Genomic DNA, 14,437 nt, shown 5'->3' with positions numbered 1-14,437 from the left:
TTTTTTCTGTGAATGGTTATGCAGTTCCTTCACTTGGTATGATTATTATTTTTTTTTTATTACTTTTTATAGGTGGCGATTCTGTATTTTCCTCGTATTACCTTATGGTACTCTGTATATCTCTCACTGTCTGTAATATCTGAATAATCATGAATCTTTGCTCTTTAAAAAAAAAACAAAAAAAATCAAAAAAACTTGAGGGCTGCCGTGACTCTGTTTTAATGACGGAACGGAGAACCGCCACTCAATCGCTGAGGGTGGAGAACTAGAAATCCCATGCCATGACAGCAGGTACATAGCAATATGATTCTTGCTACTGGTGCTGCAGTAGCCCTACCATAACTAGCAATAATAACTATGTATAGCGTTGGATTTCTGAGATCTCTCCAAGAAGTTTTTGTGTATATATGGTACCGGTGTGAGATTTCATCGAATCCCTCCCTCTCTGACCCCGTTAACCCTTGAATTGAGTTTGTATGGTTATCAATGCTCCTTTTGAATGGCATCCTTTTACACTCGAGAGTCTAATATAAATAAAAATAACTTCAATAACCCGACACTGGTCCTCATCTTCATGTCAACACAATGCCAAGAAAACACACACACACACAGACTTGTACTTAAAACAAAAGGTCAATGTTTAATATAAATTTAAATATTATTCACCTCTGAGCTTAGGTTTATGTGTAAGTTATTCACTAGTGTGTATCAGAGACAGCGCTCCTATTCTTTCAGATATGCATAGATCACTAGGGGAGACAAAACACAAGTGTAGCGCCTACATACAGTCATGTGTCCAGTGTTTTTGCAGGTTTTCAAGATTAGTGAACTTAACACTGCTCTGTACCCCAAACCTGGATTCACTCACTAACTCTTCGTGATATCAGCTACTTTACTCTTCGCATCATCTCCCTGGGTCCTGTGGCTTCCTCACAAAGTCCAAAAACATGCATAGGGTTAAGTTATTTGACTCTAAATGTACTGTCAGTGTAAATGGTCGTGTTTCTCTGTCTTGGCCATGCAACATACTGGCAACATGACCAAGGTGTACCCTGCCTCTCACCCTGTGACAGTTGGGATTGGCTCCAGCCCCCCCCCCCGACCACCCTAACTACCCCAACCTTGAACTGGATAAACAGAAGAAAAATGGACTGATGGAGCTTCTTCAGCGTGTGGCTTGTACAACTTTACCACACAACTATAACACAGCTGTGGTCAGAGGTTTACATCCACTAATGGAAAGGCCTTCCCAAAACCTACTGAAAATTTATGGACTATGCTTAAACACTGTCTCTGTGCCTGATTTAAATTAACTCCATATCTGCCAGGATGAGTGGTCAACTATTCAGCCAGAAGCTTCCAAAAGAGTCTGGCTGAGGTGCAAAATGCCAGGAGAAATTTAACCAAATATTAGTGTGGGTGTATGCAGATATTTAACCCTGTGTGGTTTAGAGAAAATCCAGTTTCAAACCTGCACAGCCAATTCTTGTTTTTAAAAAAAGTCATTAAAGACGTATGCTGTACAATCATTCCACCCTGGAAAAAAAATGTTCAAAGAAAGCATTAAAAGCCCCAAATTGTCATAACATTCGTGCCCACGAAGAGTGTGTGTAAACTTCTGATCACAACTGTGTAACTAGACTAAAAAGAACGCAAGAAGTCAAGTAAATGGATGAACACATGCAAAGACACTGGCGCAGTCTTCTGGTGCCTCTTTAAGGCGATGCATTCAAGGCTCCTGTGCCTGCATGAGTGCTAACAAAGACAAACAGTGCAAATAACTCAAACGCTGCAGTGCATAGAAGGTTAATAACAAGGGTGAAGGAAGAGATGGCGCTCCTTCACAATCAACGCATTCTGGCATAACCATAACGCATGAAGGACATAACAAACTGGATCTAAGACAACAGTATCCTAAGTGGCGAATTCATCCTGATAGCATTTTAAGTAATCAAATTTTTCCAGTTACCAAAAACACAGTAACATTTCACAATCAGGGCCGTTTCAGAAAGCCGGTTTAGTGCAAACTCTGAGTAAGTATACCCTGAGTTAACGAAAACTCTGGGTTTTCGGTTTCACAAAGCGAGTTTAGATTAATTCTGAGTGAGTTACTATGACGACACACTCCGTGAAGCTAACCTGCCCCCTAGCAGGTTTACTTCAACTAACCCTGACTTTCTCCGCCTCTTTGTCGGAAACCTGACTGTAGGAAGTGTCAGACATGGCGTGCCCCTTCCTTGAAGAGCCAGTAGATGTTGAAGCCCAAATTCTCCGCAGAGCTCTCCACCGGGAGAGTGTGATTAGAGCGCATTCGGACATTTTATCATTTCCTGATGATTTTCTGTGTGAACGTTACCGTTTTTCAGCACAATCTATAATTTATTTGAATAACATCCTCAGGCCTAATATTGCTCATGTGACACATCGCGGACATCCTCTCAGTTCTGTACATATTATTTGTATTGCACTTCGGTTTTTTGCAAACGGGAGCTTTCTGTATAATATTGGTGACGCTGAGCACGTTTCCAAGGCTACCGTCTGTCGGGCAGTCAGGAATGTTACAGTTGCACTGAAACGTCTCCTGTACTCGTCTGTGGTGTTCCCCGGTCATAGACCCACAAGATTTATCAAAGAGGGATGCCACAAAATTGCAGGTAGCAGGATGAACAAAACTTAATACATGATGTGGTGATACTTGAACTACTACTTAAATTTTACATTTATTTTCAGGGTTCCCAGGCGTGATTGGCTGTATAGATGGCACTCACATTCCAATCATTGCTCCTTCAGTAAATGAAGGAGACTATGTGAACAGGAAGTCTTTCCACAGCATTAATGTACAGGTACATAGTTCCCTGTAGCATTTCAAACTAACAAATTATTTCGTTATAGTAGGGGAGACCGGGGATAGTTGTAACGTGGGTCAGTTGTAACACTTCCAATTTCTCCAATCAGGGCTAAGTTTCAAATGATGTGACTCATCCTGTGCATGCCCAACTCAGTTCTGCTATCACATGTGAAAAGTCAGCACATTTTGTCAAACACAGACAATTTAACATGAAAAAAAGTAATTTGTATGCCAAAAAGTAAGTTTTTCTACTTTATTTCAATGTTTAATAGCATTATCTGCTTTGCAGTTAAACTCATCAAATTTAAATTGTATGTCTATGGGGATATATTCTGTGTAGGTCTTTAGAGCTAGTGTTTTAGCCGTTGGCTGTAATGTTAGCTAGTTCATGGCTATAGGAGTCTGGGTCAGTTGTAACAATAATGCAGATGTTACAACTTACCACACTATTACTTTAACTTATATTAAACAAGTTGGGGCAGCGACATCAGCAGAGAGGTTCACTGGTCACATTTGTATATGCGGTTAATGCCATTGGCAACACAATTACTTCACTGTTTGTGTTCCCCACACATACTGTACATTATGCAGACCACTGTGTCAGAGATGGACCAGTAGGAAGTACTGGTAGTGGAAATAAGTCAGGATGGATGCACGAAACAGATTTCCTCATCTTTCTGAAGCACTTTGCAAACCACACCAAGGTAAGCCAGGATAAAAAGTAATGGAATTGCGATGCTGGTGAACAACTACATTTTTTCAGCTTCATTGTTATGTTTAAAATTGGTGCAAGAGTTGTAGGTTATAATGCCCACTGAGCCAATGAGGCCAAACTCAAGGAAGACCAACCAAAATTAATGAAATATTCAGCTGCAGAAAATTCCATAATTTGTCTTTTTTGGGGGGTTGGAATATGTTCAAAAGCTAGATTTCTGCATTCTGTCACACACACATAGCTACATAAATGGCTCTAAGTGCATTCATGTGTTGAATAAACAAAGATTACATGTTAATGTTTTGTTAGTACCCTTATTTCATTGTGTTACATTTTACCCCAGGATATGTTACAACTAACCCAGACTATGGGGTTAATTGTAACATTTCACTCCTTGTGTTTGAGGCCATACCATGCAATGGGTAATTGTGCTGCAGAGAAAATAGCTGCACTATTTAATAGCCGACACATGTAAATACTTTGCATTAAATTTTGAATCCACTACCTTAAAAGAGCTCCAATTTACAGACAGAAATGTCAAAAATGTTACAACTATCCCCGGTCTCCCCTAATGGATGCTAATTTGTGTTCTCTGCACTGTGAAGATCATATGTGATGCTTCCAACATTATCACAAATGTGGAAGCCAACTGCTCAGCCTCTGTGAGTGGTGGTGGTGGAGGACCCCCACCTGTTTTTCGGGCCTCTGCTTTTTTTTCTGTTGGCTATAACGGGTCACATTTGAGCATACAGAGTAAGCAAATATGTACTTGTAATGTGCTCAGATAATTTCAATAAGTGCTTACAGAGGGGAAATTAATGTAGCCTCTAACTGCAATTGATTTACATCGGACAAACAGACCAAGCACTATGGCTCATAATACAATTCCAAGCATGACATCCCAGTGTATTTCAGACCCAGCAACACGCTCAGACAGAAACTGGTTCACCCGAAAGACAAAACGCCAAAACACAAACTTAACAATGTGGTGTATGCTGTACAGTGCAGCGAGGAATGCTCAGACCTCTACATTGGAGAAACCAAACAGCCACTTCACAAGCGCATGGCACAACACAGAAGAGCCACCTCCACAGGACAAGACTCAGCAGTCCATCTGCATCTTAAGGATAAAGGACACTCTTTCAAGGATGCCAATGTTCACATTTTGGACAGAGAGGACAGATGGTTTGAAAGAGGAGTGAAAGAAGCCATCTTTGTCCACTGTGAGCGACCATCTTTGAACAGAGGCGGGGGTTTACGACACCAACTCTCTGCCATCTATAATCCAGTTTTGAGATCCCTTCCCAGACGCCTTAACGCCCACTCACATTCTGGGCCATCTGACCTCAGGAATTCGCATGATAAGGTGGGGTTAGGTTTCACAATGAACACACCCGAAACTCTGGCTGATTGGGACCCACGCCCAGTTTCCCACCTTGGCTCAGGCGATTAGAGGATCATCAGGGGGTCCTTTTGTCCCTCTGTGGGGGGTCACTCCCACTAGGTTTATATCTGGGACTCTCCACCATTTGACCTTAGAACTGAAGAAGCTTCTCGGATGAGAGGTGAAACGTCTTCAAGCAACTTAAAGAAGTCCAGACGCTTTTCTTTGCAAGCTCCTTTGAATACAATTACACCTTACCTGTTTGGACTATATTTTTATATTTCATTTTTACTTGCTGCCAGGAACGTTTGGGGCCTGTTGGGTTGCACCTGCGCTCAAATCACATCACAAAATAAAATGTATGAAATAAAAAATAAAATGAAATATAATAAAATAACGTGTTAAATGGGTGGAAATCCCTAGATCAATGTTTAAATTAACACTCACGCATTGACTCTGTCGGCTTTGTTTTGCCATGCATGCTCCCTTTGTTTTGCAGCTGAGGCTGTGTTACTTTTTTTCCGCGGAATTTGCATGTTATCGGCATATACTGCCATCAGAATTTCGGCCTCAAGCGCTGTAAAATACATTGACCGCGCCTTCTTTCCTTCCGTCTCCATGGTGACTCGCTTAATCTGTGCTCCACTAATCAGGGCTTTATGTATCCTCGTGCGCGCGCTTAACTTGGGGTTAAAGCAACTCCGCGTTGACTGAACTAATTGTTATCAGCCTTTCTGAAACCGAATATTCCGAGTTGGACAGTTCGGGGTTACTCAACCCTGAGTATCGTTTTTCACTCTGAGTTTTCTAAACCGGCTTCCTGAAATAGGGCCCAGGTCACAACAAAAGTGTCATAAACTAGCACACGTTTGCCTCTAACCTGCAACTTTGTCAACTCAAAGAGTTAAAACAAAAAGTACAAGAGTATAGTTGACGTTGCAGATAGATGGGTCATACCAGAGCAATGGTTTTCTTTTTTAAGCCGTTACAATGAAGCAGTTCTTCATTTCAGGATTAAATGCCCACCTATACTTCTCTTTGGAATTTGTATGTTTGTGTAGATATTAAATGTATTTTAGTGCATTCCCTGAAGATATTTTTTAACGAGGTGTTTGCTTCTCTCTTTCAAAATGTCTTTCATTTCCCCAGAGGAGGGTTCCCCCCCCCACGCTTTGCAAAGTTATATTCTGTCCCAAGGCATCACTTCTTGCTGTCAGCGTTCAGCCACGAGCCGTCCTCCTCCACCTCCCGTCGGACAACGAGCAGCATCTCTGCCACGTCCTGAGAAAGCTGTTCAGTGAGAAATGTGCTGAAACAGAAGCGAAGAGAGAGAAGGTTAGAAGAACAGACAGTGGGGATTTTAATAGAGCACAGTGTCCTAACACAAAACAAACAATGAGCTAACCCCCACTCCCATGTGACCAGTCACATGGTATGACTCACTCAATGAGTTCAAACAGCACATCAAAGCCAAGTTTAGATCGAAGTCAGAGCAGAATCACTCACACAGAGATTACGTCTCTGCTCCTGAGAGTCCGGGAAACATTGGACGTATACGTGCGCAATTCTTACCGCAGCTCTGCTTCTCCACCGATGCAGACCGGACTCTTCAGCTTAGAGTCCAGGTTGTAGTACTGTCCGCTAACTTGCCGAACTGCGAGCCAATGCCGCCGCCGGAGCGGGAGGGACACAATCCCCAAAGATACTCGTGATGGGACATTCAGAATAAAGCCTTGGACCTTTGACATACAGAGGTTCTCAACTTCCCTGCAGTTTGAAAGAGGGGAGAAAGAAATCACTAAATCAGCCACTTTGAGATAGTCTTACTTAACCAGTTATTACGCGCAGTGCATCTCAGGGCATTTTTCATTATGAATGACCTCGACCCGGATAGCCTACTTCTGCAGCACTTACTGAGTCTGTAAATCTATCAAAGCACAAAATTCATTTTCACATGTAGCTGCGGTTTGGTAAGACTGCCAATATGCTTTTTATGTGTAATCCAACAACGCCTCAGGGTTACATCACAAGTGGTTTAAAATTAAGATGTTGTTTTAAGGGAAAAAAAAAAAAACACCATCTGTGTCTGAAAATAGTCTCAAGAATTCCCTTTTATTACAACAGCCTGGCACTAAGAGCTGATCTCAATATTCTGGATCCCGTTGCAGTATACAGTCCCAGCCACTTTATTAGGTACACCTTGCTAAAACTAGGTTGGTTGGTTGTAATCTCAGTTCCCTTTGTGGCCCCCGGTCTAGTCTTCTGATACTGTATCCCATCTGCTTCAAGGTTTGACATGTTGCACATTCAGAAATGGTGTTCTGCCCTGGAGATGGTTTCTTGGGAAAATCCCAGAAGATCAGCAGTTTCGGAAATAAACAGACCCGTCCATCTGGCACCAACAACCGTGCTACGTTCAAAATCACTTTAAATCATCTTTCTTCCCCATTCTGATGCCCAGTTTAAACTTTAGCAGGTCATCCTGACTGTGTTTTGATGGCTAAATTCCTAAACGAAATGAGTTGCTTCCATGTAATTGTCTAATTGGATATTTTTATTAACAACCAGCTGTATAGGTATGGCTTAAAAAAAGCGACTGTGAGATTAAGTAAAGGAGAAAGGTAGAACAAACAGCCTGGAGACATAGTGTAAATGAAAAAGTAAATTTCAAATTTAACACCAACATTATGAGCACAGAGGCGGGACCTCTACACAAAATGACTTTCTCATTTCACAGACTTCAGTGTGACTCACTTACCTGCGTTTGTCCCACCACACCGCAGCCAACTCCCGGCTCTGTAGTGCCGCCATGATGACGTTGACATCATAGTTTCCCGTCCCTAACACCGACCGATGTGGGTTCACAACACACTGTGGAGCCAGCCTGCCACAAGAGAAAAAAGGCAGAGTTTTAAAAAACCAAATGTTATACTGCATCTTCTTTACAAAACTGTTTAGATTTGTTTTACTTTCTTGCATATAAATATCATCACAATGCATAACTGTTGTCCCAAAACAACCACACCGATATGAAAAAGCTGTGTTTTTGTGGGGTTGGGGTTGAGCTGCTCTGCATTCAAATAAATGTTGTTTGTCAAAAGCCACAGAGATCATGACTCATCTGGCCTCATGTTCAATTAAGCTAATGGCTGCTGACATACATGCCAGCCTCACTGAAAAACAATGGTTTCTGCTACACGGACAGCACCCACTGCTCTTTCCCCACAAAAACTTAATGTTAAATTTTCCCAACAGTGAATGTAAAAACAACAACAAACACCCACACACTTCTGATCAAATTAAAGCTTTTGTTAAGAATAAATGTTTGGCATTTTTCACTTTTAGGTGGAAGACATGATGGCTGAATGAGGGAATTCAGTAATTTCTGCTTGAGTCTTGGAGTTCCCAGTAAAAGCCTTGCTCGGCACTGCCAAAACTGAAGCTAAACATGAAAACCTGTCATGTTCAGCATCTCACACACGCCTTAGAAGATAAAAGCAGCTGCTGCATTGCAGAAAAATGGTAGTCTGTTCACAGGGTAAACAAATGATGGAGTATTGTCTGGAATGTTGAGGTTATAAACTGGTCAGATCATTGGTGAGTTTAGCAGATGGATCGTTTGAATGCTGTCGCTGGTTTGTGTACAGATTTCCGTACACCGTCACGTCACCCAGAGGCTCCCCTACCTTTTGCATATATCGTCGGCTGTCTCTTTGGTAAACACCCGCTCCTGGAGCACGTTGTTGAGTGCGTGAATTGCGCACAGCTCCAATCGTTGCTTCTCATGAAACACCTCTCCTTCGCTCATACTAAAGCTTCACAGACAAACGAGAAGTCTCGTTAATTAACTGTCATGTTACATCTGCTAGCTAGCAGTTTGTAGCCCATTCAGGCTAGCGGCTGCTCGCTGTAAAAGAAGCTGAAAAATCTGAGTATACACTGTGTTTATGACTGCTGGCAGTTTGGAAAAACATCGCCCCGATAAACTATTATTAATCAACAATAGCTAAACGAAGCTACCAACCTGCTGATAAAGCGATGCCCCGTTTAAATGATGATGGAGCCTGACAGCTACATCCAGAAACCGGAAGCTGAGCCTTTGTTGTTGAGGTGGTGTTGGGGTTTTTTTGTCGTCCGTATGCGTCCCTCACAGCAGGGCTGGAAACCCCGCCAGTTTAACAGTCTAATTATGCTGAATAGAGGAAAGTAATAATAATGGCAGGATTAACTCATCTTTAACTCACCAATGGTGTCACACACACACACTTCTTCCCCGCGTCTAATCACTGAGCTGATGCTGCAGCGCCCCCTAGTGACGAGCCTGATTACTGCTGACTGCGGTGATACAGACTGAAGTTGATGAAGTGAGCTAAGCCTCGAATAAAAATAAAAAACTATATTCTAGGAAAAATATAACTAAACTAAATGAAATTAAGTTGTACAACCACCAAACTGAAATAAACGAAATAAATAAATAAATAAAAATATGTAGGAAATAAGATAAGATAAGATAAGATAAGATAAGATAAGATAAGATAAGATAAGATAAGATAAGAAAATTTTTTATTAATCCCTCGGGTGGGTTCCTCTGGGAAATTCGGTTTCCAAAAGCACAGCACCGACAGAAGTTACAGTTACAGAATATTATATATATATATATATATATATATATATATATATATATATATATATATATATATATATATACACACACACACACACATATATAAATACAGAGACATATATAAATAAAATATACGAAGGGGATAAATAGAATAAATAGGAATAAAAATAAAAATACAAGTGAATTGCACATTTCAAGTATTGAGGTCTATTGAACCATTGACTATTAACAAAAGTATTGCACAAAAGGTATTGCACAGTGAGGTGAAGAGGCACTACAGCTTAGTTGTTCCCCCCTCCTTTGTCCACCTGTTTCCCCTCCCTCTCCCCTCCAGAGAGGAGTTAAACATTTTGATGGCGTGTGGGACAAAGGAAATGTTGTTTTCAAAGCCTGCCCGACTAAGGCTTTGATGCATTGTTTGGTGAGACTTGAGATTTCTACATGACTGCCTTATTCTATTCTGAAATAGTGGACAATGATGTTTGCAGACGACATTGTGATTTGTAGTAAAAACCAGGAGTAGGGCGAAGAGCTGAAGAAAGTCAGTAGAAGCATGACTAAACTAGACTAGACTAGACAGGTGAAAAGGTAAAGTTTCAAGGAGCAGAGGTTGCAACGTTGGATGAGTTTAAATACCTGGAGTCACATCCAAGACAACAAACAGTGCATAAGAGAGGTTAAGAACAGGGAGGGTTAAGTGGTTGGAAACAAGTGTGGGGGGTGATTTGTGACAGAAGGATAGCAGCAAGAGTGAAAAAAATGGCTTACAAGATGGTTGTGACACCTGCTGTGATGTCTAGTTTGGAGACGGTGCCACCGACAAAAAGACAGGAGCCTGAGCTGGAGAGAGAAGGCTCAAATGGTTTGGGGATGTGCTGTGGAAAGATGGTGGATGCATTGGACAAAGGATGTTGAATGTGCAGCTGCCAGGCAGAAGGAAAAGAGGAAGTCCACCAAGAAGATTCATGGATGTCGTGAAGGAGGGCATGCAGGGTTGGTGTGTCACAGGAGGATGTTAGGGGCAGGGTAAAATGGAGGCAGATGATCTGATGTAGCGACCCCTAAAGGAAGGAGTCGAAAAATGTATATATTCTGAAATTATTAGCAAATTATTATTAGCTCTTAATAAATATTCTCCATAGTATAATAATAAAGTTAGAACTTAAAACAATTAAAACAGAAGCAAGTAAATCCATAAACTGAAAACTGTAAATTTTCAAATTTACATTATTACAGAAAAATGTTAAATCTGTCTGTTTTTTTATTGAGATAAATGTAATTATTTGCATTCCTGAACAGGAAAAGATTTAATGGATAGATGTTGCACTTGAATAATTTCTTAAAGAAGTCCAGTGTGGGAAAACTAATTCTGTTTAATGTGTGTCTAATAGATAACAAAATATTTTTTAGTTTTAAACAGATTTTATGACAAGTAATCTAATAGATTTGTTAATTACTGTAACGGTTAGGGTGACAAAGCTTTGTCTTACTGTAGAGGCTAAGCCTACGCTTGAAGCCACTGAGGTATTTGTTGACAGGGATGACGCGCGATTTCACTGGTATGCATGAATATATTAAACTTGATACAGTCCAATAACTCCAGCCTTACTCATCTTGTCCTTTAGATTCTTTATTTCCACAATTTAACATAGCAGCACAGCGGTCACAAACTGTTTGCCTTCTTCCGATCAACAACACACCTGCTGCTAATTACGTGTGTCTACCTTAAATACATTCACCATACCAAAAAACTCAAAAAGTGACCTCTAGCGGCATACATAAGGTATCAACCCCAAAATTTCATAAATTATGGCAGTGTTTTGGAATCACTTAAAAGATCTCTCTAAACTTGATTATAAACAGTGGGACAATTTTGGCAAAAAGGTCAAGATTTGGTCACGATGACCTGTCTGATCGAGCATCAGTATGCGGAAAAATACGGTGGCCCCTAGAGACAAAGCACGTACAAACTCCAAAACACTTGCGAACTCCAAAACACTTGCAAATTCCAAACACTTTGGATTTTGCAAGTGTTTTGGAGTTTGTACGTGTTTTGGAGTTTGCAAGTGTTTTGGAGTTTGCAAGTGTTTTTTCGTTAGCAAGTGTTTTGGAGTTTGCAAGTGTTTTGGAGTTTGCAAGTGTTTTTTCGTTAGCAAGTGTTTTGGAGTTTGCATGTGTTTTGGAGTTTGTACGTGTTTTGGAGTTTGCAAGTGTTTTTTAGTTTGCAAGTGTTTTGGAGTTTGCATGTGTTTTGGAGTTTGCAAGTGTTTTGGAGTTTGCAAGTGTTTTTTAGTTTGCATGTGTTTTGGAGTTTGCAAGTGTTTTGGAGTTTGCAAGTGTTTTGGAGTTTGCAAGTGCTTTTTAGTTTGCAAGTGTTTTGGATTTTGCAAGTGTTTTGGAGTTTGCAAATGTTTTTTAGTTTGCAAGTGTTTTGGAGTTTGCATGTGTTTTGGAGTTTGCATGTGCTTTGGAGTTTGCATGTGTTTTGGGGTTTGCATGTGTTTTGGAGTTTGCATGTGTTTTGGAGTTTGCAAGTGCTTTTTAGTTTGCAAGTGTTTTGGATTTTGCAAGTGTTTTGGAGTTTGCAAATGTTTTTTAGTTTGCAAGTGTTTTGGAGTTTGCAAGTGTTTTTTAGTTTGCAAGTGTTTTGGAGTTTGTACGTGCTTTGTCTCTAGGGGCCACCGTAGAAAAAGGGTGATTTAAGTGACTTTGAACATGGTATTGAACATTGATTGGTGGTGTGGTGTCAGACAGACTGGTCTGAGTATTTCAGAAACTGCTGATCTACTGGGATTTTCCCACACAACCATCTGTAGGGTTACAGAGGATCCTAAAAAAGAGAAAATATCTAGTGATCGACACTTCTCAAATGCTCAAATGTCAGGGGTCAGAGGAGAACGGCCAGACTTTTTCAAGCATATGGGAAAGCAATAGCAACTCAACAAAAGCATGCAGAAGAGCATTTCTGAAAGCACAACATGCTTAAAGCTACAGGGCTACAATCATACTGGGTGCCACTCCTGCCAGGTAAGAACGGGAAACCAAGGCTATGTCCACACGTACACGGGTATTTTTGAAAACGGAGATTTTCTGTTTTCGTTTTAAAAAATAATCCCGTCCACACGTAAACGCAGAAATGAAGGAAAATGCTGCTAGGAACATGCCAAAGCAACAGGTGGCGATATATTCCTAACCGTGTAGAAATGTTGGCCAATCAGAAGTCTAGAAGCCTCGGTGGGAAATAGTAAACAAGGATGGGGCATAGAAGCAGAACCCAGTCATATGTGTGGAGGGACAGTAACTGTGTGTGTATATGTAAGCATTTAAACACTGCAGAGAGTACAATTAACAGTAACAGTATGGTAGAAATTAATTTCACCGAAACAATAACGTGGCGCACAGTGTGACGTCAAAAAAGGCGCACACCTTTGACGCTGCGCTTTCTGTCCACACGTAAATGCAAAAACGGAGTTTTCAAAAATATCCACCCTGGCAGGAGTTTTTAAAAATCTCCGTTTTCAGTGACCAAAAACGCCGTTTACGTGTGGAGGAAAGGTGCAAACGCAGAGAAAAATCTGCGTTTTCAAAAATACCCGTGTACGTACGTCCACATGTTCAGTGACTGAAAACGTTTCGGTCACTGAAAACGGAGATTTTTAAAAACTTCTGCCAGGGTGGATATTTTCAAAAACTCAGTTTTTGCATTTACGTGTGGACGGAGAAAACGCAGCGTCAAAGATGTGCGCATTTTTTGACGTCACACTGTGCGCCACGTTATTGTTTCGGTGTAATGAATTTCTATAATAGCGGATGTAGACAAAATACTGTTACTGTTAATTTTACTCTCTGCAGTGTTTAAATGCTTACATATACACATACAGTTACTGTCCCTCCACACATACGACTCAGTTCTGCTTCTATGCGCCATCTTTGTTTACTCTTTCCCACCCAGGCTTATTGACTTCTGATTGGCCAACATTTCTACACGGATAGGAATATAGCGCCACCTGCTGCTTTGGCATGTTCCTAGCAGCGTTTTCCTTCGTTTTTGGCTTTTATGTGTGGACGGGATTATTTTTATAAACGAAAACGTTTTCAAAAGGAGAGGCTATGCGTTTTCGTTTGAAAACGCATGGTTTTCTCTCCCGTCCACACTGAGACGGCGTTTTCGCTCATGGAAAATGCAGCGTTTTGAAAACGCTCTCGAAAACACCTACATTTGAAAACGGTGTTTTGGTGTGGCAGTGCGGACAGCCAAAACTGAGACTTTCTAAAACGATGATGCATGTTAGTCATATGATGCAGTCGTGTGACCAATTAAACTAAGATAGCGGAGGGAATTCTACAGCAATTGTTTTGTTTGCTCTCAATTTTGACAGCCCTATTAAAGATTAATATGAGTCTGTATATGCTCCAGATAGCTTTTCTTCAAATTCTTTAACTCTCACTCGCGTTTTGCAACTTTGCACCTTTGTGTTACTTACAGCAACAACTCCACCTCATTGTTAGTCCATTTAAAAAACGCTGTGCTTTTCCTCAACATTTTGCAGCAATGTTTCAAAGAGCTGGAAAGTAAATAAGCAGCAGACAGAAATAAGGCAGGTCAATCTTCTTGCGCTTCACGTATGCGCAGTACTGGAACGTAAGCGTTTTCAGTCGTTTCAATGTGGACGTGCAACGCTGTGAAAACGACTGAAAAACGCATGGACGCAGAGCGTTTTCAGATGAAAACGCCGTTTTCAGATCTATCCGGCCTAGTGTGGACGTAGCAGGCTCACAATGATTGGACAATCAAATACTGGAAAATGTTGCCCAGTTTGTGAGTCTTGATTTCTGCTATAACATTAAACATGAAAGTACACATCC

General features: G+C 40.9%; 1 protein-coding gene across 1 annotated transcript; it reads right to left on the bottom strand.

Moving 5' to 3' along the window:
- Nucleotides 1–669: 669 nt before the first annotated feature.
- josd2 (Josephin domain containing 2) lies at nucleotides 670–9,210 on the bottom strand. The gene is made up of 5 exons (XM_085366485.1): nucleotides 8,972–9,210; nucleotides 8,634–8,762; nucleotides 7,706–7,831; nucleotides 6,520–6,714; nucleotides 670–6,256 (listed from the first exon to the last, which is right to left on the bottom strand). The coding sequence occupies exons 2-5, from the start codon at nucleotides 8,753–8,755 to the stop codon at nucleotides 6,148–6,150; spliced, it is 552 nt and encodes a 183-aa protein (XP_085222611.1). The 5' UTR covers nucleotides 8,756–8,762; nucleotides 8,972–9,210; the 3' UTR covers nucleotides 670–6,147.
- Nucleotides 9,211–14,437: the final 5,227 nt, after the last annotated feature.

Source organism: Diplotaxodon limnothrissa, linkage group LG11 (genome assembly GCF_057381915.1).
Source record: "Diplotaxodon limnothrissa isolate DT_005_m linkage group LG11, D_limnothrissa_male_GT1.1, whole genome shotgun sequence".
Taxonomy (NCBI): Eukaryota; Metazoa; Chordata; class Actinopteri; order Cichliformes; family Cichlidae; genus Diplotaxodon; species Diplotaxodon limnothrissa.
Note: the sequence above shows the minus strand (reverse complement) of the source record. Positions and strands in the feature narration are given on the sequence as shown.